Source organism: Simochromis diagramma, unplaced genomic scaffold (assembly GCF_900408965.1).
Source record: "Simochromis diagramma unplaced genomic scaffold, fSimDia1.1 OVJJ01000026.1, whole genome shotgun sequence".
Classification (NCBI taxonomy): domain Eukaryota; kingdom Metazoa; phylum Chordata; class Actinopteri; order Cichliformes; family Cichlidae; genus Simochromis; species Simochromis diagramma.
The window spans coordinates 5,637,289-5,653,597 of NW_024386985.1; the positions used below are offsets into that span (position 1 = coordinate 5,637,289).

Sequence of the window (16,309 nt, forward strand, 5' to 3'; positions counted from 1 at the left end):
TTTTTACCTGTTAACATATCTAAATTTAGTATTTGTATGACTGGTACTCACTTTATTTTCCTGCTGACCTTGTTAGTGAAAGAGGCAAATATTTTACCGTTATCGAGCTACACTACAAGACGACATCTCTGGATGTGTTTTTGTTTGTGTTTAGAGCATGGTTACACTGGACAGTCCTGTGTTTCCTTTGTCGCCAAGTGTAAACTATCGTGATAACATATAAATCGCATCGCACCCGGAAGCAGCTGGAAATTAAGCCACGTTTTCCTTTATTTTGTGCATGGAACGAAAGTTCGAGTGCCCGATTTCAAATTATCGAATGCACCATTACGTGATGACGCATGTGGCTGACGCAAGCAGTATAAAGCGCTGTTTTCTGACGTCAGCGCCCTCTTCCCTGCCTATGCCCTCGTGAGGTGGGCAGTGTAAAATTCCTTGTCTCTTTTCTCCACCAAGAGAATCCAAAACCATCTGTCAAAATGGTGAGTTGCTGTTATTTTTTAAACTGAGTAATGAGTTGTTGGGCACATAAGCTTTCCTCACTGTCAATATTAAGTTGAGTATGTGAATATTGTAAGGATGTATTGTTACTTGCATAATAGTGTGTGGTCTGTGCTCTGATCAAAATGGCAACCATTTTGTTATCTGCCGGTGGCCTGCAAGGCCCACGAAGACTGACTAAAGGCAGTTTGAAAATGTTGCTAAATCATACATATCTATTTGCCTACGTTAGTGCCTCCGTGGAAGGATTAACGTTTATCTCCCGACTCTTTTAAAGGTTAAAATGATAAATTGTATACCGCTAATGTTAGCTAACTTTACAACGACTGCGTTTTGCGGCATCGTTAGCCGTCGTTCCAGTAAATTGTCACTTATGGCCATACAAATGTCACAGAACCAAGATATGAGTAGGCCTTTGAAAATTGAAAACGTAATGGGTCAAGCCAAATGGTTAAAAAGTGAGCTTGACCTCGTTCTGATCTGTAGGAATAATTTGCCGGTACGTCGGCGCTGTCAGTGTTAGCATTTAGCATGGATTCAAAGTCTGTACACGTGGCCTGCTCACGCCGACGTTATGCCGGGTGTTTGTGTTTTAACAGCCTTTTGCCAACGTATTTTTAAGTAAGGTGATACTTTTTTAAATATGATGGTTTTAAATCGATATTGGGATAAAACCCGGGGCAGACGACTTGGATACTTTTTTAAGCCAAACGTAGACAACAGTAACGTCATCTTTGATGATGGCGGACACCCAACGCCCAGGGTGGAAGTGCAGCACAGCTGAGTTTACCTTATGTAAGCAACATTTTTACAGGGCTGAGGGCGCAGTTATTGTTAGATGTAGCAAATGAACGATCCATGTATACTAAGCAGAATTACACAAAGCGTGAGTTATAGAGCCTGTTGTTTAGAATGAGGGACATAAAGGGGGTGCACTTTTACCGTTATCCCGTCTTTAGTATCTTGTCCCACATTAGTTGGTGTCACAAATGATGCCTTTAACCTCATCTGCACTTAACAGGAGAATCAAAATAATCACAACATTGTATTTTCAACTCACTTTCTTAAATTATTTTTATTTTAAAGCTTAGGGCCAAGAAAATCAGACATGTGTTAAATGGTCTAATCTTGACTCTGTCCCTTCAGGTGAACTTTACCGTAGACCAGATCCGTGCCATCATGGACAAGAAGGCCAACATCCGTAACATGTCCGTGATTGCGCACGTGGACCATGGAAAGTCAACTTTGACAGATTCCCTGGTGTCAAAGGCTGGCATCATTGCCTCAGCTCGTGCTGGAGAGACCCGTTTCACAGACACCCGCAAAGATGAGCAGGAGCGCTGCATTACCATCAAGTCAACGTAAGGAATTTTTTTTTTGCATTTTAATTGATGTGAGATTTTTAAATTGAAGACAACAAATGTGCTGGGATTAAAGAATCTCATCAGTTTCATATAGAGCTCAATTTTCTTAATACCTGTACAGTGTATTGTAGTATTTGGTCATTATGTGGTATGTTGGGCTATGTTGAGCACAGAATTTGTGGTAAATTTAAATGTTTTGTCTTAACTTGCAGAGCTATCTCCCTGTACTACGAGCTGAGTGAAAATGACACCGCCTTCATCAAGCAGTCCAAGGATGGCTCTGGTTTCTTGATCAACTTGATCGATTCCCCAGGGCACGTTGACTTCTCCTCTGAAGTGACTGCTGCTCTCCGTGTCACTGATGGAGCCCTGGTTGTGGTGGACTGCGTGTCTGGTAAGAGCCAAACCAAATATTTGTGGGCTTTTAACATTTTCACCTGCCAGTTCCAAGACCACAAAAAATAAGATACTAGGTGGTGTAGTAGAACTGCAAGATTTATTTATTTATTTATTTATTTATTTTTAAGCTGTAGCCCAGCTGTTTAATAGTGACCTGCTTTAGTGTTTGTGTTTTAGATTGGTTAGGAGAGATGAGTATTGGCATTGGGTTTCAGGACAAGTTTACAGTCAACATGACTAAAGAACTGAGAGTAAATTGTTTCCATGCATTAAGAATATGCTCGCACACCAAAGGAAGACTTGTGCCAGCACAGTCCTTGATAGTTTTTTTTTTTTTTTTTTGCTTATCTGAAATAAGATTTATAACTTTACATGCTCTTCAATTAGTTGTCGTATTATATGTCCCTACTAGGCGTCTGTGTGCAGACTGAGACTGTGCTCCGTCAGGCTATTGGCGAGCGTATTAAGCCAGTCCTGATGATGAACAAGATGGACCGTGCCTTGCTGGAGCTGCAGCTTGAACCCGAAGACCTTTACCAGACCTTCCAGCGTATTGTTGAGTCTGTCAACGTAATCATTTCCACCTATGGCGAGGATGAAAATGGACCTATGGGTAACATCATGGTGCGTAGCAGTCTGAACGTTTTAATTGGAACAAAGATTTGTCCGTTTTTCTGAGTACTCAGCACAGTTGCTGATATACTGTTGTCTCACTTTCAAGGTTGATCCAGTCCTCGGCACCGTTGGCTTTGGCTCCGGACTCCATGGCTGGGCTTTCACCCTCAAGCAGTTTGCTGAGATGTATGCAGCCAAGTTTGCTGCCAAGGGCAACGCCCAGATGACACCCGTTGAGCGCTGCAAGAAAGTGGAAGACATGATGAAGAAGCTGTGGGGTGATAGGTGCGTTTCTAATACATAGAACCTCAGCTGTAGTGTTGAGGGCTGTCCAGATGTCAGATTGAGTGCATGGGGGCTCTCTTAAAAAGACCATTTCAGAGGGAATTGTGCAGAGTTTAAAGTGATTCTGAGCATAAGGTTATGATGGGGAAATTGCACAGGGTGGGGTTTTTTTGTTTTTATACATTTTAATTTAATAAAGTAAATTAACAGTGGCTTCTGTTATATAAATGTTTTTAGTGTATCTGTAATGATTAATTACACTTTTTCTTTTCTAGGTACTATGACACAGCAAATGGAAAGTTCGTCAAGTCTGCAATTGGAGCCGATGGCAAAAAGTACTCCCGCACCTTCTGTGCTCTTGTTCTGGATCCCATCTTTAAGGTATGAAACCTTTGATAATGTTTAAGTATTTAAAAAGGGTTAACTGGAAGAAGAAATGGCAACATTGGCGGTCCTACCTTATGTACTTGTTAGTCTGCCTTAGTCAGAATAAAAGTTGCCTTGTATGCCTGCATGTGATGACTCAAACTTTCTTCACTTTGACCTGACTAATCAGTGATGACAACCTTAAGCCTGAGCAGGCGCAGATGCTTTATTAACGTCCTAGCATGTTCATACTAAATTGCACTGAACTAATCTGAATGGTTTCCCTCTAGGTGTTTGATGCCATCATGAACTTCAGAAAGGATGAAGCTGCCAAACTGATCCAGAAGATGGACATCAAGTTGGATAATGAGGACAAGGATAAGGAGGGCAAGCCTCTCCTGAAGGCTGTCATGCGCCGCTGGCTGCCCGCTGGAGAAGCCCTTCTGCAAATGATCACCATTCACCTGCCTTCCCCTGTCACTGCCCAGAAGTACCGTTGTGAGCTCCTCTATGAAGGACCTGGAGATGACGAGGCTGCCATGGGTATGCAGCTGATGTATTTCAAATTTGCTCATGCACCAAGCAGTTGACATTATTTGAAACACCTGCTTAAAATAACCCAGAATTTTAGTCGTTGGATTATTATTTTTAAGCTTGACATTGCTTTGCGTGTTAATGGTCATTAGGTATCAAGAACTGCGACCCCAAGGCTCCCCTGATGATGTACATCTCAAAGATGGTCCCCACCAGTGACAAGGGTCGCTTCTATGCATTTGGTCGTGTGTTCTCTGGGTCTGTGTCCACTGGCCTGAAGGTACGCATCATGGGACCAAACTTCGTCCCTGGCAAGAAGGACGACCTCTACTTGAAGCCAATTCAGAGGTTGGTTTCAGCATCTTCTTAATTAATTATTGGCATTAAATTTGTGAGGTAGGTAGGTCAGAACTGATTTGTCCTGCTCTGATCTCTACCAGGACCATTCTGATGATGGGCCGTTACGTCGAGCCCATTGAAGATGTGCCTTGTGGGAACATTGTGGGTCTGGTTGGAGTGGACCAGTTCCTCGTCAAGACAGGCACCATCACCACCTATGACCAGGCACACAACATGAGAGTGATGAAGTTCAGCGTCAGCCCCGTTGTCAGAGTTGCTGTGGAGGCCAAAAATCCCGCTGACCTGCCTAAGCTGGTGGAGGGTTTGAAGCGTCTGTCCAAGTCTGATCCTATGGTGCAGTGCATCATTGAGGAGTCTGGAGAGCACATTGTTGCTGGAGCTGGAGAGCTGCACCTGGAGATCTGTCTGAAGGATCTGGAGGAGGATCATGCCTGCATTCCAATCAAGGTAATATATTGACTTTAAGTAAAAGAGTACTGCACTTAATCTTAAGGTTTATACAACAGAGATGAGATATTTAGATGTTATTTTGTTATGTCCCTCTAAACATTTGTGCATTAACACTTTTTTCCAGAAATCTGATCCTGTGGTGTCCTACAGAGAGACAGTCAGTGCAGAGTCAGATATCATGTGTCTGTCAAAGTCACCCAACAAGCACAACCGTCTGTTCATGAAAGCCCGTCCCTTCGAGGAAGGCCTGGCAGAAGACATTGAGAAGGGTGAGGTTACCTCTCGTCAGGAGCTCAAGGGCCGTGCCCGTTACCTTGCTGACAAGTACGAATGGGACGTCGGCGAGGCCAGAAAAATCTGGTGCTTCGGTCCTGATGGAACTGGCCCCAACCTGCTGGTGGACGTTACCAAGGGAGTGCAGTACCTCAATGAGATCAAGGACAGTGTTGTCGCTGGTTTCCAGTGGGCCGCCAAGGAGGTAAGAGCATTGAGAGTATACTTGTGAGTGTAATATAAGCATTTTAAAAACGTTCTATCCAGTGATTCATGGATATTTATTTAAAAGTGGTGTTTGAATGTTTTCAGGGTGTCCTCTGTGAAGAGAACATGCGTGCCATTCGCTTCGACATCCATGATGTGACCCTGCATACAGATGCTATTCACCGTGGTGGTGGCCAGATTATCCCCACAGCCCGCAGAGCTCTCTATGCTTGTGAGCTCACAGCTGAGCCCAGAATTATGGAGCCAGTCTACCTTGTCGAGATCCAGGTCAGTGTTTTCCCTTGTGATGTTTTAGTTTCCAATTTGTAGCTCGTGGAAAATGGCACGGGGAAAGTTATATCCAAAGCTTGTGTCAATGGGTGGATTGTACGGGACAGTAAAATAAAAAAAAACTACAGTTATTAAAGTCATTAAAAGTGAAGTACAGAATACTTGGATTTCAGTGTTGGTGCAGTTAACACTTTGATAGACTGCTACGTTTAAAAGGGAGCCAGAAGGTTAAAAAACAAAGTTCGGTATTCTTGTTCAGTGAATCAAATTAGCGAAGATGAAGTATTTCACTGCTTAATAAGTAACCCAACTTTGACTAAAGCAGAGTCTCTAATAATACAGTTTAAATGGTTGAGTTGCAGGGCTGACGGTTGCTGCCAGCTAAACCTTGTAAATCTCTTTAATTCTAAATCTTGTTGAGCGAGTTTACCACACCTTTCAATGCACTGTGGAGTTTAGTAATGCTGATTTTACTCTTATCAAGTATTTAGTAGAATTATTATCACAGCTCACTTTAATAGCATTAAACAAACTGAAGTCGGTACCACTCACCATCTGTTTGCTCCACAGTGCCCTGAAGGTGCAATGGGTGGGATTTACGGTGTGCTGACCAGGAGGCGTGGTCATGTGTTCGAGGAGTCCAGGGTCATGGGAACACCTATGTATGTCATCAAGGCCTACCTGCCTGTCAACGAGTCATTTGGTAAGTCCTCTTTTGTTCTGAAGAGTCAAACGGCATCATCATCATCTAAGCTTAATTTATGTTCAGGTTTCAATCCCAAATTGAAAAATTACCAACAGGTGAAAGTTTGCTTGTTTTCTGTATTTTAAAATGAATATGAAGCTGTGTTATATTTAGTAGGGGTGCAACAATAATTGTATCGATATTGAACCGTTCGATGCAGTACTTTCGGTTCGGTACGCATATGTATCGAACAACACAATTTTTAATTTATTTTATCAACTTTCCTTCTGACGATGCTGTCTGTGTTGAGCGCTCAGTGGATCTGCGCCTAGGCGGAATAGTCGAACGCAGATTCACTGACCGCAGGGCAAGCTAGCGAGACAGAAGTTAAGCTTTCCTTGCAACATGGCAAATTGAACCTCCCCCACCCTCATTCTGATCTGGCGTTTGGAACTATTTTGGTTTTCATGTGACGTATGACCCTGAAGGTAAGCGCGTCATGGACAAAAGTAAAACAGTATGTTGGATGTGCCACGCAATGCTCAATTACATTAGTGGGAACTAGTGCGTTAGCGCAGTTAGCTCGTTAACATGTTGTCGTGTTGTGGCGTTAAGGTCATTTCAATGAGATTAACGCTGACAGCACTAGTGGGAACACAACGACTATGACTGCACATTTACGCCGACATCATCCTAGTGCAAAGACAAGTGGAAGCAGACAAAAACAACAAGCACGGATGCTACACACTTTACCCGAGTCATTTAGACAGCCGTTAGCACATGATTCTCCTTATGGGGACCTGATATGTTTAATATGCTGCTGACAATATACCCCAGAAGAAGCGTATAGTATAGCTTTTATTTTGGAAAGAGACATTTCTCTGTAATAAACTCTCTTTTCCAAAGATGAGTGATTTCTTGATCAGATTTATTTTTTTTATTACTTTGTTGTTTCAGCAACATTAAATTTAAAAACTGTACTTTTGAGTTAAAATATATATTTATAATTTTAATAAATGACAAATTAAATAAGCATGAACCTTTTTTTTTTTTTTTTTTTTTTTTTTTTTGTATCGAAAAAAAATATTGAACCGTGACACCAAAGTATCGAACCGAACCGTGAATTTTGTGTATCGTTGCACCCCTAATATTTAGATGTGACCAACAGGGGGGAAAATGTGTTTTACAAGTCATGTGATACTCTGAGTATACGAGGTATTAAATAATACTTTCTGTCACCAGGTTTCACAGCTGACCTGCGTTCCAACACTGGTGGCCAGGCCTTCCCACAGTGCGTGTTCGACCATTGGCAGATCCTCCCTGGAAACCCACTGGATGCCACATCCAAGCCTGGTGTAGTTGTCCTTGAGACACGTAAACGTAAAGGTCTCAAAGAAGGTGTCCCAGCCTTGGACAACTACCTGGACAAATTGTAAAAGCTTGGACACCCCTCTTGGCACTTGTCTCATTCCTCCATGCCCAACACATTTAAGTCTACGTTGTGGGACCGGACTGTACAGAACACAGTGAGCACTAATGTTTGCCAAAAGGATTGACAATAATTAAGAAATGACTACAAAAATTGTAAACGATAAATAAAAGAAAATAAAAACTTTTATGTATCAAGCTGCTTTCTTTATTGGGGATGATTGTGTAAGTCGTTTTCGGTTTTTTGTTTTGCCCACTCCTAAATCTGGTGAAAATGTTGAATTTGGAATGCTTATTCTTCATTTGCTTTTAGCCTGGCCTGTACTTCTTTCTTTTCTATATACCCCTGCTGCCAGCAACACCTGTGGCTAAAGACACTGTTCTGGTTGTTGGTCCATCCCATTCCCATTCTCAGTGCCTCAAAGCAATTTCATTTGGCACAAATATTTACTTTTGACTACAATCTAAAAATCAAACTGGGGAGCTGAAGCAAACTTATTGGCCAGAGACAACATTAGTTAATGTGCAGCACTCCACATGTCTAATAGGATAAAGTGATGACAGTTTATACTCTGAAGATTAAAAAGACTGGTGTGTGGGTGTGTACATCCATGAGCATCTTGTTAACTGTTTGATTTTATTGTACTGCAGTTTAGAACTTTGAAATCTAGTTAATGTCTCTTCAAGCCTATGGGGAAAATACACATATTTATTGGCATACAGTTAATAGTATATAACCTATATGGTCTTGTACAGAGATTTGCCTGCTCTGGTTATTGTTTGGTGGACATGAGTTCTCCAACTCAGATGTCACATGGATGTATTCATCTGTTGCAGCATGAGCAAAGTGGCTTTCCTGCATTTCCAGCGCTGCATAACAGCCACACCCAGAGCGTTCAGTGGGGCGGGGCTTAGTTGTCACAACGAAAACTTGTCGTTAGTAAGACTTCCTGCCTTAAACTACTCGGAGGCTTGATGCAACACTGGACATTATCTGTTTTCTAAGTCCTGTGACTTGTGTTTTTGAAGGAGTATTAGAAAAGTATGAATGGGTCTGTCATTCAAATACCCCAGGCTGACTGACCTAAAGCCTTATTTGGCTGCAAATCGCCTGGTTAAGACTTTAGAATTTAGAAATTAAAATAAAATCTAATACGGATGCACAAGAAGGAGCTTTGCCAGTTAAGTGTCAGGATGTTTGATATTTAAAGAGCACAAGTGTAAAAAAAAAAAAAAAAAAAAAAAATTGCATCATTGACTGATTTTGGTGAATTTAATGGTACAGTTTTAGTAATCTTCTATTGAATCTCTGTTCAGTCAGTGAGTAAAAAAGAGAGAACTTAAACGTTTAAAGGAAAAACAATGTTAAAATTCTGTTATGTTTTTTATAAACTGTCAAAAAAGTAGTTTGATGTGTTTTGAACCGAAGTAAAGAATATCTGCCGTAAGTACTCCTCTAATGCCAGCTGGTGACCGTTTACGAGTTCTGCTTGGAACATAGTTGCTATATATATATATAATATTAAATAAATTTGTGTCCCACATCATCTTTGAATTAGTGGTGAAGAACCTCAACAAAGATAAATCACGAATGGCTGAAGAGGGTGCTGCACTTCACATGCACGGCTTCATGGCATTTTAATTAAATAAAAAATCTGACCTATTTCCTTGACCAACACCACAAAAAGTAGAGAGTGCTTTTCACATTGATTAATTCAATTCAAGTACATATCTTAAGGGATATGGGGCAGCTTTTTATGATTATATGCCAAAGTATTATTTCTATTAAGAAGTAAACTTAATATTTCAACAAGCGAGAGAGAGAGAAAGTTTTTAGAAAACAGATTTGGGAGAGAGTTGCACAACAGCAAAGATGCCAAGCAAAAAAAAAATCTTTAAAGCATCAAAGTTCGAGTTAGGTTTTCTTCATCAGATGCTGAAGCGGATTTTCTGTAGGTAGTTTTCATGCAGTGGCATCCACGAGAATGCTTAAAAAACGTAAAACTTTAAAATAACTGCCTAAACGGGTCCCTGGAGGCTTTTCAAGATGGCTGTCGAGTTGCCAGACTTGCTTCAAGCAGGATTTTGTAACAGGTTGAAAACCACCTTTCCTGTATGTGCACACACCAGTAGTTACATACTATGACCACCAGAGGACACCAAAGTACGTAATGGATTTTACAGCAGACGTGGAAAGCACGACCAGCAGCTGACAAGAAGCCCAAATAGCGAATAGAAAACGAACTTCCGGTGAAGACTTAAAATAAAAAAGTACGAAAAGGTCCTATGGCCACGTTGTGCGCATGTTTCACTGATATATGTCACATAGTGGTGAATGCTTCGGTTTAGGCGACCCTGAACTAAGAGCCACAGTGGAAAACATTTTTACTGTCAGCCTTACAGCAATAGAGAAGTAATAATGTAGGAGATCTGTAGAGTAGAAAATAAAGATAAACACTGCTTGTGTTAAGCTGTTTTGTAAAAAAGTACGTAACTTACACAACTCCAACCATATCTACACGACGACAGAGCGTCTTACGTCACTACTTCTATTTTCCACCATGGCGTCCTGCCCTTACAGCTCTTTAAAAATTCATAACATGTTTAAAACCCTGCCTTTGTATTTATTCTATCTGATCTGAGTGCGGTGCATACTGGTTCTGGGTGGAAACGGGGGGGGTGAGAGGGGGTCTTCGACCAGCCAACCAATCACGAGTCTCCCTATCGACCAATCAGGAGACAGGCAGGCTGTTCTTCCTGTTTGGCTGAGGGATTCATTATCGGGTGAGTAATAAAATCCAAAAAGTAGAAATATATTTGTAAAAATCTATAATTTTCCGTGGTGAAGAAACACTTCTACTTTTAGGAGTGTCTGATTTTAATTTTTTCCACCAGAAGGGTGGGCGGTGTGGATTATCTTTTATTGTGTAGATTTCTGCCCGTTGTGTGTGTATGTGCGTGTGTGAGAGCTGCGACCAGTTAACGTTAGCCACACTAAACTGCTAGCAGTCAGGTTAGCTTGAAAATCGGCGTTATTGTGGGGAAATAGCTAATTATAATCGATGCTAGTAAATATATTTTGTACACTACTTAAACCTTCTAATTCTGCACAGATTTCTCCTCACGGAATTACTCTAACGGATAAACACGTTTTTTCTGAGAGTCAGCTGCACGGACACAGATCATGGGAGGGATCAAACAAGAGCAGAGTGATGCATCACAGCAGCCCAAAGCTTCACAGACAGCGGATCAACCCCCAGAAGAGGTGAGCACCGCTGCAGTTGACTAAAGTGGACTGGATTTGATGCAGTCAATTTCATTTAAATCTTTTAATTGGGAAAATAAGGGTGTTCATATTTGGTTAAATACTTTGCTTCAGCAGGTACACTCAGGTTTAAAAAAAGTTTTTGGACTCCACGGAGGGTCCTGAAACTAAGGACACACTGTGACTCATTAGTCTGCCAGCAGGGTCTTGATGGAGTGCTTTTCTGTGTCTCTTCCATCACTTGTTTTTGCATGCTCTTTAGATGTGGGCTTTGACTGGGCCATTGCAGCACCATGCTTCTTTTTTCAGCCATTCTGTTGAAGGTTTGCTGCTGTGCTTGGGATCACTGACCTTTTGCATGACCCAGTTTAATATACAGAGGAGTCGATGGTTGACTCATTGACTGCAAAACAAACCCAAATCATTACCCTTCTTCTGCCATGCTTTACAGATGTTTTGAGGTGTTTGTGCTGATATGCACCAAATGTGTTGTTGTGTTTTATGGACAAACATCTCTTCCTGGGTCTTATCGGTCCAAATGGCATAGTTCCAGAAGCCTCGTGGTTTGTTCAGATCTATATTTGCAATCCTGAGCCCTGCTGCCATGTTCTTTTTTAAGAGCCAGTGGATCTTAGCTGATTATTAAGGCAGTCACTAGCTGCATCAGGAGGAGTTAGATTAGACTGTCCTTGCCTTTCTGAGACTGTTGTTTCATCCATCTCCAGCCCAAGAAAAGAGGCTGGCCGAAGGGAAAGAAAAGGAAGAAGGTGCTGCCAAATGGTCCCAAGGCACCTGTTACAGGATATGTGCGCTTTCTGAATGAACGGCGAGAACATATGCGGGCCAGATACCCTGATTTACCTTTCCCAGAAATCACCAAGAGACTCGGAGCAGAGTGGACACGATTAGCTCCGATGGACAAACAGGTAGCTTTTAAAAGTGTCCCATGCACATGCAGATTGTTCAATATAACACAAAATAACGTCATCAGCTGGATATTTAGTGATGTTTTGCAGAGGGTGTTGTTGTATTTGAACATATTTCGTATACCAATAGCGTTATCTGGATGAAGCGGAACGAGAGAAGATGCAGTATGCCCAGGAACTGAAGGAATATCAGCAGACTGAGGCCTATCAGATCACCAGTGCTAAAATACAAGACAAGAGGATCAAAAAAGGTAACAACTACCCTCTGCTTACTGCTTTAGAGTTGCTCTGTCTTATGTGAGCTGTATGTAATGCACATACACTTTTTTTTCAGAGGACACACCATCTGCAGTTATCGGCACTAGTTCAGGATCCTCCTTAACAAAGGTAGGTGACGCTCTAATCAGTTATTACTGTTTTCTTCAGTGTCACTTTCCCGTCAGTTGTCCATTTGCTGACTCTTTCTGTTTTAGGCTTCTGACCTCTCAAGCAGATTTGACATTCCTATTTTCACCGAAGAGTTCCTCGATCAGAACAAAGGTAACAGAGGAACTGACAGCGCCTGACTAGTAGTGTTAAGACAGAACTGTGCCGTTGCTCTGTTAGGTAATCGGACATTCTCGATTAAACTTCCAACCCCGTCAAACTCTTTTTATTTTTATTCTCTGCGTTCAGCTCGAGAGGCAGAGTTGCGACGCCTCCGTAAGGCCAACATTGAGTTTGAGGAGCAGAATGCAGTGCTGCAGCGGCACATTAAGGACATGTACAATGCTAAAGAGCGCCTGGAGGCTGAATTGGGGCAAGATGAGAAACGTACCCAGGCTCTCCAGCAACACTTGATGGCCATTAAGCACACACTAGTCAACAGTCTCTCATCGGTGCCCTTGCCAGGTCAGCATTGTTTGGGTCAGACTCATGAAGGGAAATGCAGTAGGAGGGCAAAATATTAGATAATGCTGCTGTTATTGAATCTCTCTTTTTTCCTGACTTTTAAACATGTGGCTATAGCAACAGCAAGGTTTAGTTTATACATATTAGAGTCTCATCTGAAATGATCAAAATTAAACATTTGCAGTTCTGTATTTATCCTGAACAGGTACTGGGGAGACAGCATCTCTTGGAAATCTGGATTCATACCTGAGTCGTCTCAGCGGAGTACTCGAGGGCAACCCTCATAAACACCGTGCCCTGCTTACCCAGCTTTGTGAGGTCCTATCTCACCTGGACAGGTAATCTAATTATTATATACAGTACTCAGACTGATAGGGTGGATAATTTAAAATAGAATACTGGGAGCTGTAATGGAGCGAACGGATACTCTGTGTCGTCTTCCAAGAGATATATCGATTTGCTTGCCAAACACTGGCTCTCTGCGAAAGCAAAAGGTTATACCTGAGTTTGAATAAGTCTTTACACTTGAAATTCAATGTGATGGACTCAGACTGGGTGTAACACCATCAGTTTTTTTTCCCCAGTTAGTGGTCTGGTCTTTGTTAATGTCAGCTCAGGTGCAGCGTTTAGTGTTTAATGCTGCCAAACACATTTGACAACAGCTCAACACTTTGGCTTATCACATCCTGTTTTTGTCACAGATGTCACACCAGAGCTTTTTCTCACACTCCCTCCTGTGGCGACACAGGTGTTCGTGTCAAAAATATGAAGCTACGTCCAAAAGCTGGTTAGCTGCTTTGGGTTTTATACATATAAACAAACAAAATGTTGTTTGTTACTTGGTCAGCCTTATTGCTCAGTTATAGAAGAGCAAACATAAGACAGCCTCCTTTGTAACTAGGAAAAGCTGGTGGTTGCCTGGTGATTGCGTTGAACTTTTTCACATTTGACCAACTGTTGACCCAGATGTTGAGCATTCCCCACCATAAAACATCTGGGTGACCACTTTCGATCTCGAGGTGACAGAACACGTCACCTGGTGGGAGGCAACCTGTCTTCAAATCATCTGAGTCGGTGCTACTCAGCCAGTCTGCAACAGCAACAGATTCGCGATTTTTGCCGATTTAGTAGTGTATTATCACAGATCGGATCGAATTGCTAACCCGATCTCAAAAGTTTTATCCCTGACCGTGTCTGCAAACGTTTGCAGTCTGTTGCCATCTTCAAAGCAACTTTTCTAGGTGCTCCAAAGTTGCTTTGAAGGGAAAAACTGATTGCAAGTGATGCAGACCTGATCCCTGACTTCGAACCAACAAGATTACAAGTTCATTGGACACGGTTGCACTAATTGTAGTCATTCTGCTGTCTCCAACCACTGTTTTCCTGGTGTAACCGTAGCATTAAAGGACGCCTGCACAGGTAGCAATTCGCTTTTACACCTCGTTAGTTGTTAGCAAACATTTTAGGCTCTGGTTGCCTGTCATATGTTTACCTTTAGTTTATTCATTTCGGGTCACACCCTTTATCTCTTGAAGTGAAGTTGACTTTCCCTGCTTCACCAAATTGCCGCTTCTATAGTCGCTTCTTGCATGGATGCTTCTTTAAAGGCTGCATTTACTGCACAGGCATGAATGGTGTCAGTTTTCTCATCAAGAAAGTGAACAAACCAGTTTTTAAAATTTCAAACCATTACTTAGACACTCATGCGCTGTTATTAAACATATTTGTCTACGTTATAAATATAACTTTTACCTTCAGAGGTGGTTGTGTTTGAAATGCCTCCAGAACTACTGTGTAGGGCTCCACATTTACTGATTACTATATTATTTTCCTTCAAAATGAAGCACGCTTTATGATATGTGCATTACTATTTGTTAACAAATGCAACACACTGTAATATTGGTGCAAAAATTGCACGTGTCCAGGGTCTCCATTTTATCGTTTTGCTTTATATCTTGTCTCTAATGACGTGTTTTCATTCCTTGCCAGTGAGAAGTTATGAGGAGGCTGCAGACAGAGACACACCCAGTCTTGGATCACAGACACACGAGAGGCTTGGTGCTTTTAGGTCAAATCATTGCCAATCAGCAGAGCATGTAGATAGGAACAGGTACTTCAGAACAACACACATAATCCATGTCTGCATGCCTATAGTTTATGAATATGTGTGGACGTGTGTATTCCCACACATACATTTTGTGAATGTAAGTCTGTGCGGCGGGGTTGAGGGGGCTTTACAATTCATAAATGTCATCAAATAAAATGTCATTTTACTTTCTGAGCTGCCTTAATTAAGTCTTTTAGGAGTCACCTTCCCCTTATCGTGTAGTCGTCTACAGGTACATGGCGTGTACAGCAAGCCGAATTATCAGTTTACTGTAAATGATTTGTGGCGTGTGTTTGGCGGAGGGATGCATAAGTAGTTATTTTTAAAAACTGGAAAGGGGTGAGTATGCATGGTGGAATTTCTATTGATAATGTCAGGTTCTGAAATGGACAGTTTGTTTGCCATGTTGTCAGAAAACTGAATATTTGTATTTTTCCAGATGTTCATTAAACCATTCTGAAAATGGAGAATTTATGCACATTTATTGTTGACATAATTGTTTAAAGTGCACAGCCTCGTGTTTAAAACAAATAACAGAACAGCACGTCACACCTGCAGAGGTAGACCCCACAGCAGGTAACTAATTAGACGTGGTTTTGTTAAATTCAGTGACTGTAAAACGAGGAACTGTAATGATGCAGGGGAAGCTCCGTCCCAGCAGAGGGAGATGTGGGCCCACACACGGTTACAGCAACAGCAGCTGAATCCTGGACTAGCTTCACTGAGGCGTGCTTCATATTTTGCGAGTGTCATGCCAAGGTTTAAAAATGTCATCATTTCTGGTATTTAGTTGGTCACAAACAGCTGATGTGCTTCCAGTCGGGCACACTAAATCAACTTACCTAATTACTACCTTCTTAAAGTGGATGGTTTTTTTGCACCTCTGAAATTTTTAAATCTCAAACTATTAATGGCAGAGGAAAGGGGAAAATCAAGCACCGTCAAAACCATCTCCCAGCCCATCTTGAAGTATTTGATGAATTTTCTTTACTGTTCCCATCTTACCGATAAAGAGCCCCTTGTTGGCTTAACAAGGGGCTCTTTATCGGTAAGATGGGAACAGTAAAGAAACACGGAGGCACTGGAGACAGTTGTGATGGACAGGAGAGACACCTGTGCTGTCATCGTGGCCAAATGCTGCCTAACTACACTTTGGCTGAATGTTAAATTTGTGATGTTAGGAAGACCAGGCCTTCCTCCCACATTTCATCTGACACTGAAATGCCCAGTTCTTCCTGAAACGATCAATATTTACTAACGTCATAGATGTCATGACAAAGGGGTGAGTGTGTGTGTCACATATCTGTCAATTTTTCAGATGAGTAATTCATAAAAACGCTGCTTCGATTGTGAACTCTTAGA

General features: G+C 41.7%; 2 protein-coding genes and 1 non-coding gene across 5 annotated transcripts; all 3 read left to right on the top strand.

Annotated features, from left to right (window-relative positions):
- The first annotated feature begins 380 nt into the window (after positions 1-380).
- Positions 381-7,948, top strand: LOC120738589 (elongation factor 2-like). Its single transcript, XM_040039901.1, has 13 exons — positions 381-482; positions 1,648-1,862; positions 2,078-2,259; positions 2,677-2,888; positions 2,986-3,164; positions 3,440-3,545; positions 3,821-4,073; positions 4,217-4,412; positions 4,505-4,871; positions 4,999-5,352; positions 5,460-5,642; positions 6,216-6,348; positions 7,573-7,948. Exons 1-13 carry the CDS (start codon positions 480-482, stop codon positions 7,764-7,766), a joined length of 2,577 nt encoding a protein of 858 aa, XP_039895835.1. The 5' UTR covers positions 381-479; the 3' UTR covers positions 7,767-7,948.
- Positions 3,676-3,743, top strand: LOC120738992. The gene has a single exon (XR_005697088.1). It is a non-coding gene; the product is annotated as a small nucleolar RNA SNORD37 (small nucleolar RNA).
- Positions 7,949-10,429: 2,481 nt separating the features above from the next.
- hmg20b (high mobility group 20B) lies at positions 10,430-15,414 on the top strand. 3 transcript variants are annotated; one of them, XM_040039920.1, is made up of 9 exons: positions 10,430-10,542; positions 10,872-11,023; positions 11,749-11,949; positions 12,080-12,200; positions 12,284-12,336; positions 12,423-12,489; positions 12,625-12,840; positions 13,046-13,178; positions 14,830-15,414. In XM_040039920.1, the coding sequence occupies exons 2-9, from the start codon at positions 10,943-10,945 to the stop codon at positions 14,840-14,842; spliced, it is 885 nt and encodes a 294-aa protein (XP_039895854.1). In that variant the 5' UTR covers positions 10,430-10,542; positions 10,872-10,942; the 3' UTR covers positions 14,843-15,414. The 3 variants fall into 3 exon arrangements, with proteins under 3 accessions (XP_039895854.1, XP_039895856.1, XP_039895855.1); XM_040039922.1 differs by having other exon boundaries at positions 10,493-10,542; positions 10,886-11,023; XM_040039921.1 differs by lacking the exon at positions 10,430-10,542 and adding an exon at positions 10,588-10,771.
- The last annotated feature ends 895 nt before the right edge of the window (positions 15,415-16,309 follow it).

Bases quoted from the DNA above. Each gene is read 5' to 3' on its own strand.
- hmg20b (XM_040039920.1), top strand. From the start codon at position 10,943: ATGGGAGGGATCAAACAAGAGCAGAGTGATGCATCACAGCAGCCCAAA. The intron at 12,490-12,624 runs GTAACAGAGGAA...CTCTGCGTTCAG, and splicing joins GTTCCTCGATCAGAACAAAG to CTCGAGAGGCAGAGTTGCGA. The intron at 12,841-13,045 runs GTCAGCATTGTT...TATCCTGAACAG, and splicing joins CTCATCGGTGCCCTTGCCAG to GTACTGGGGAGACAGCATCT.
- LOC120738589 (XM_040039901.1), top strand. The intron at 2,260-2,676 runs GTAAGAGCCAAA...TGTCCCTACTAG, and splicing joins TGTGGTGGACTGCGTGTCTG to GCGTCTGTGTGCAGACTGAG. The intron at 3,546-3,820 runs GTATGAAACCTT...GTTTCCCTCTAG, and splicing joins TTCTGGATCCCATCTTTAAG to GTGTTTGATGCCATCATGAA.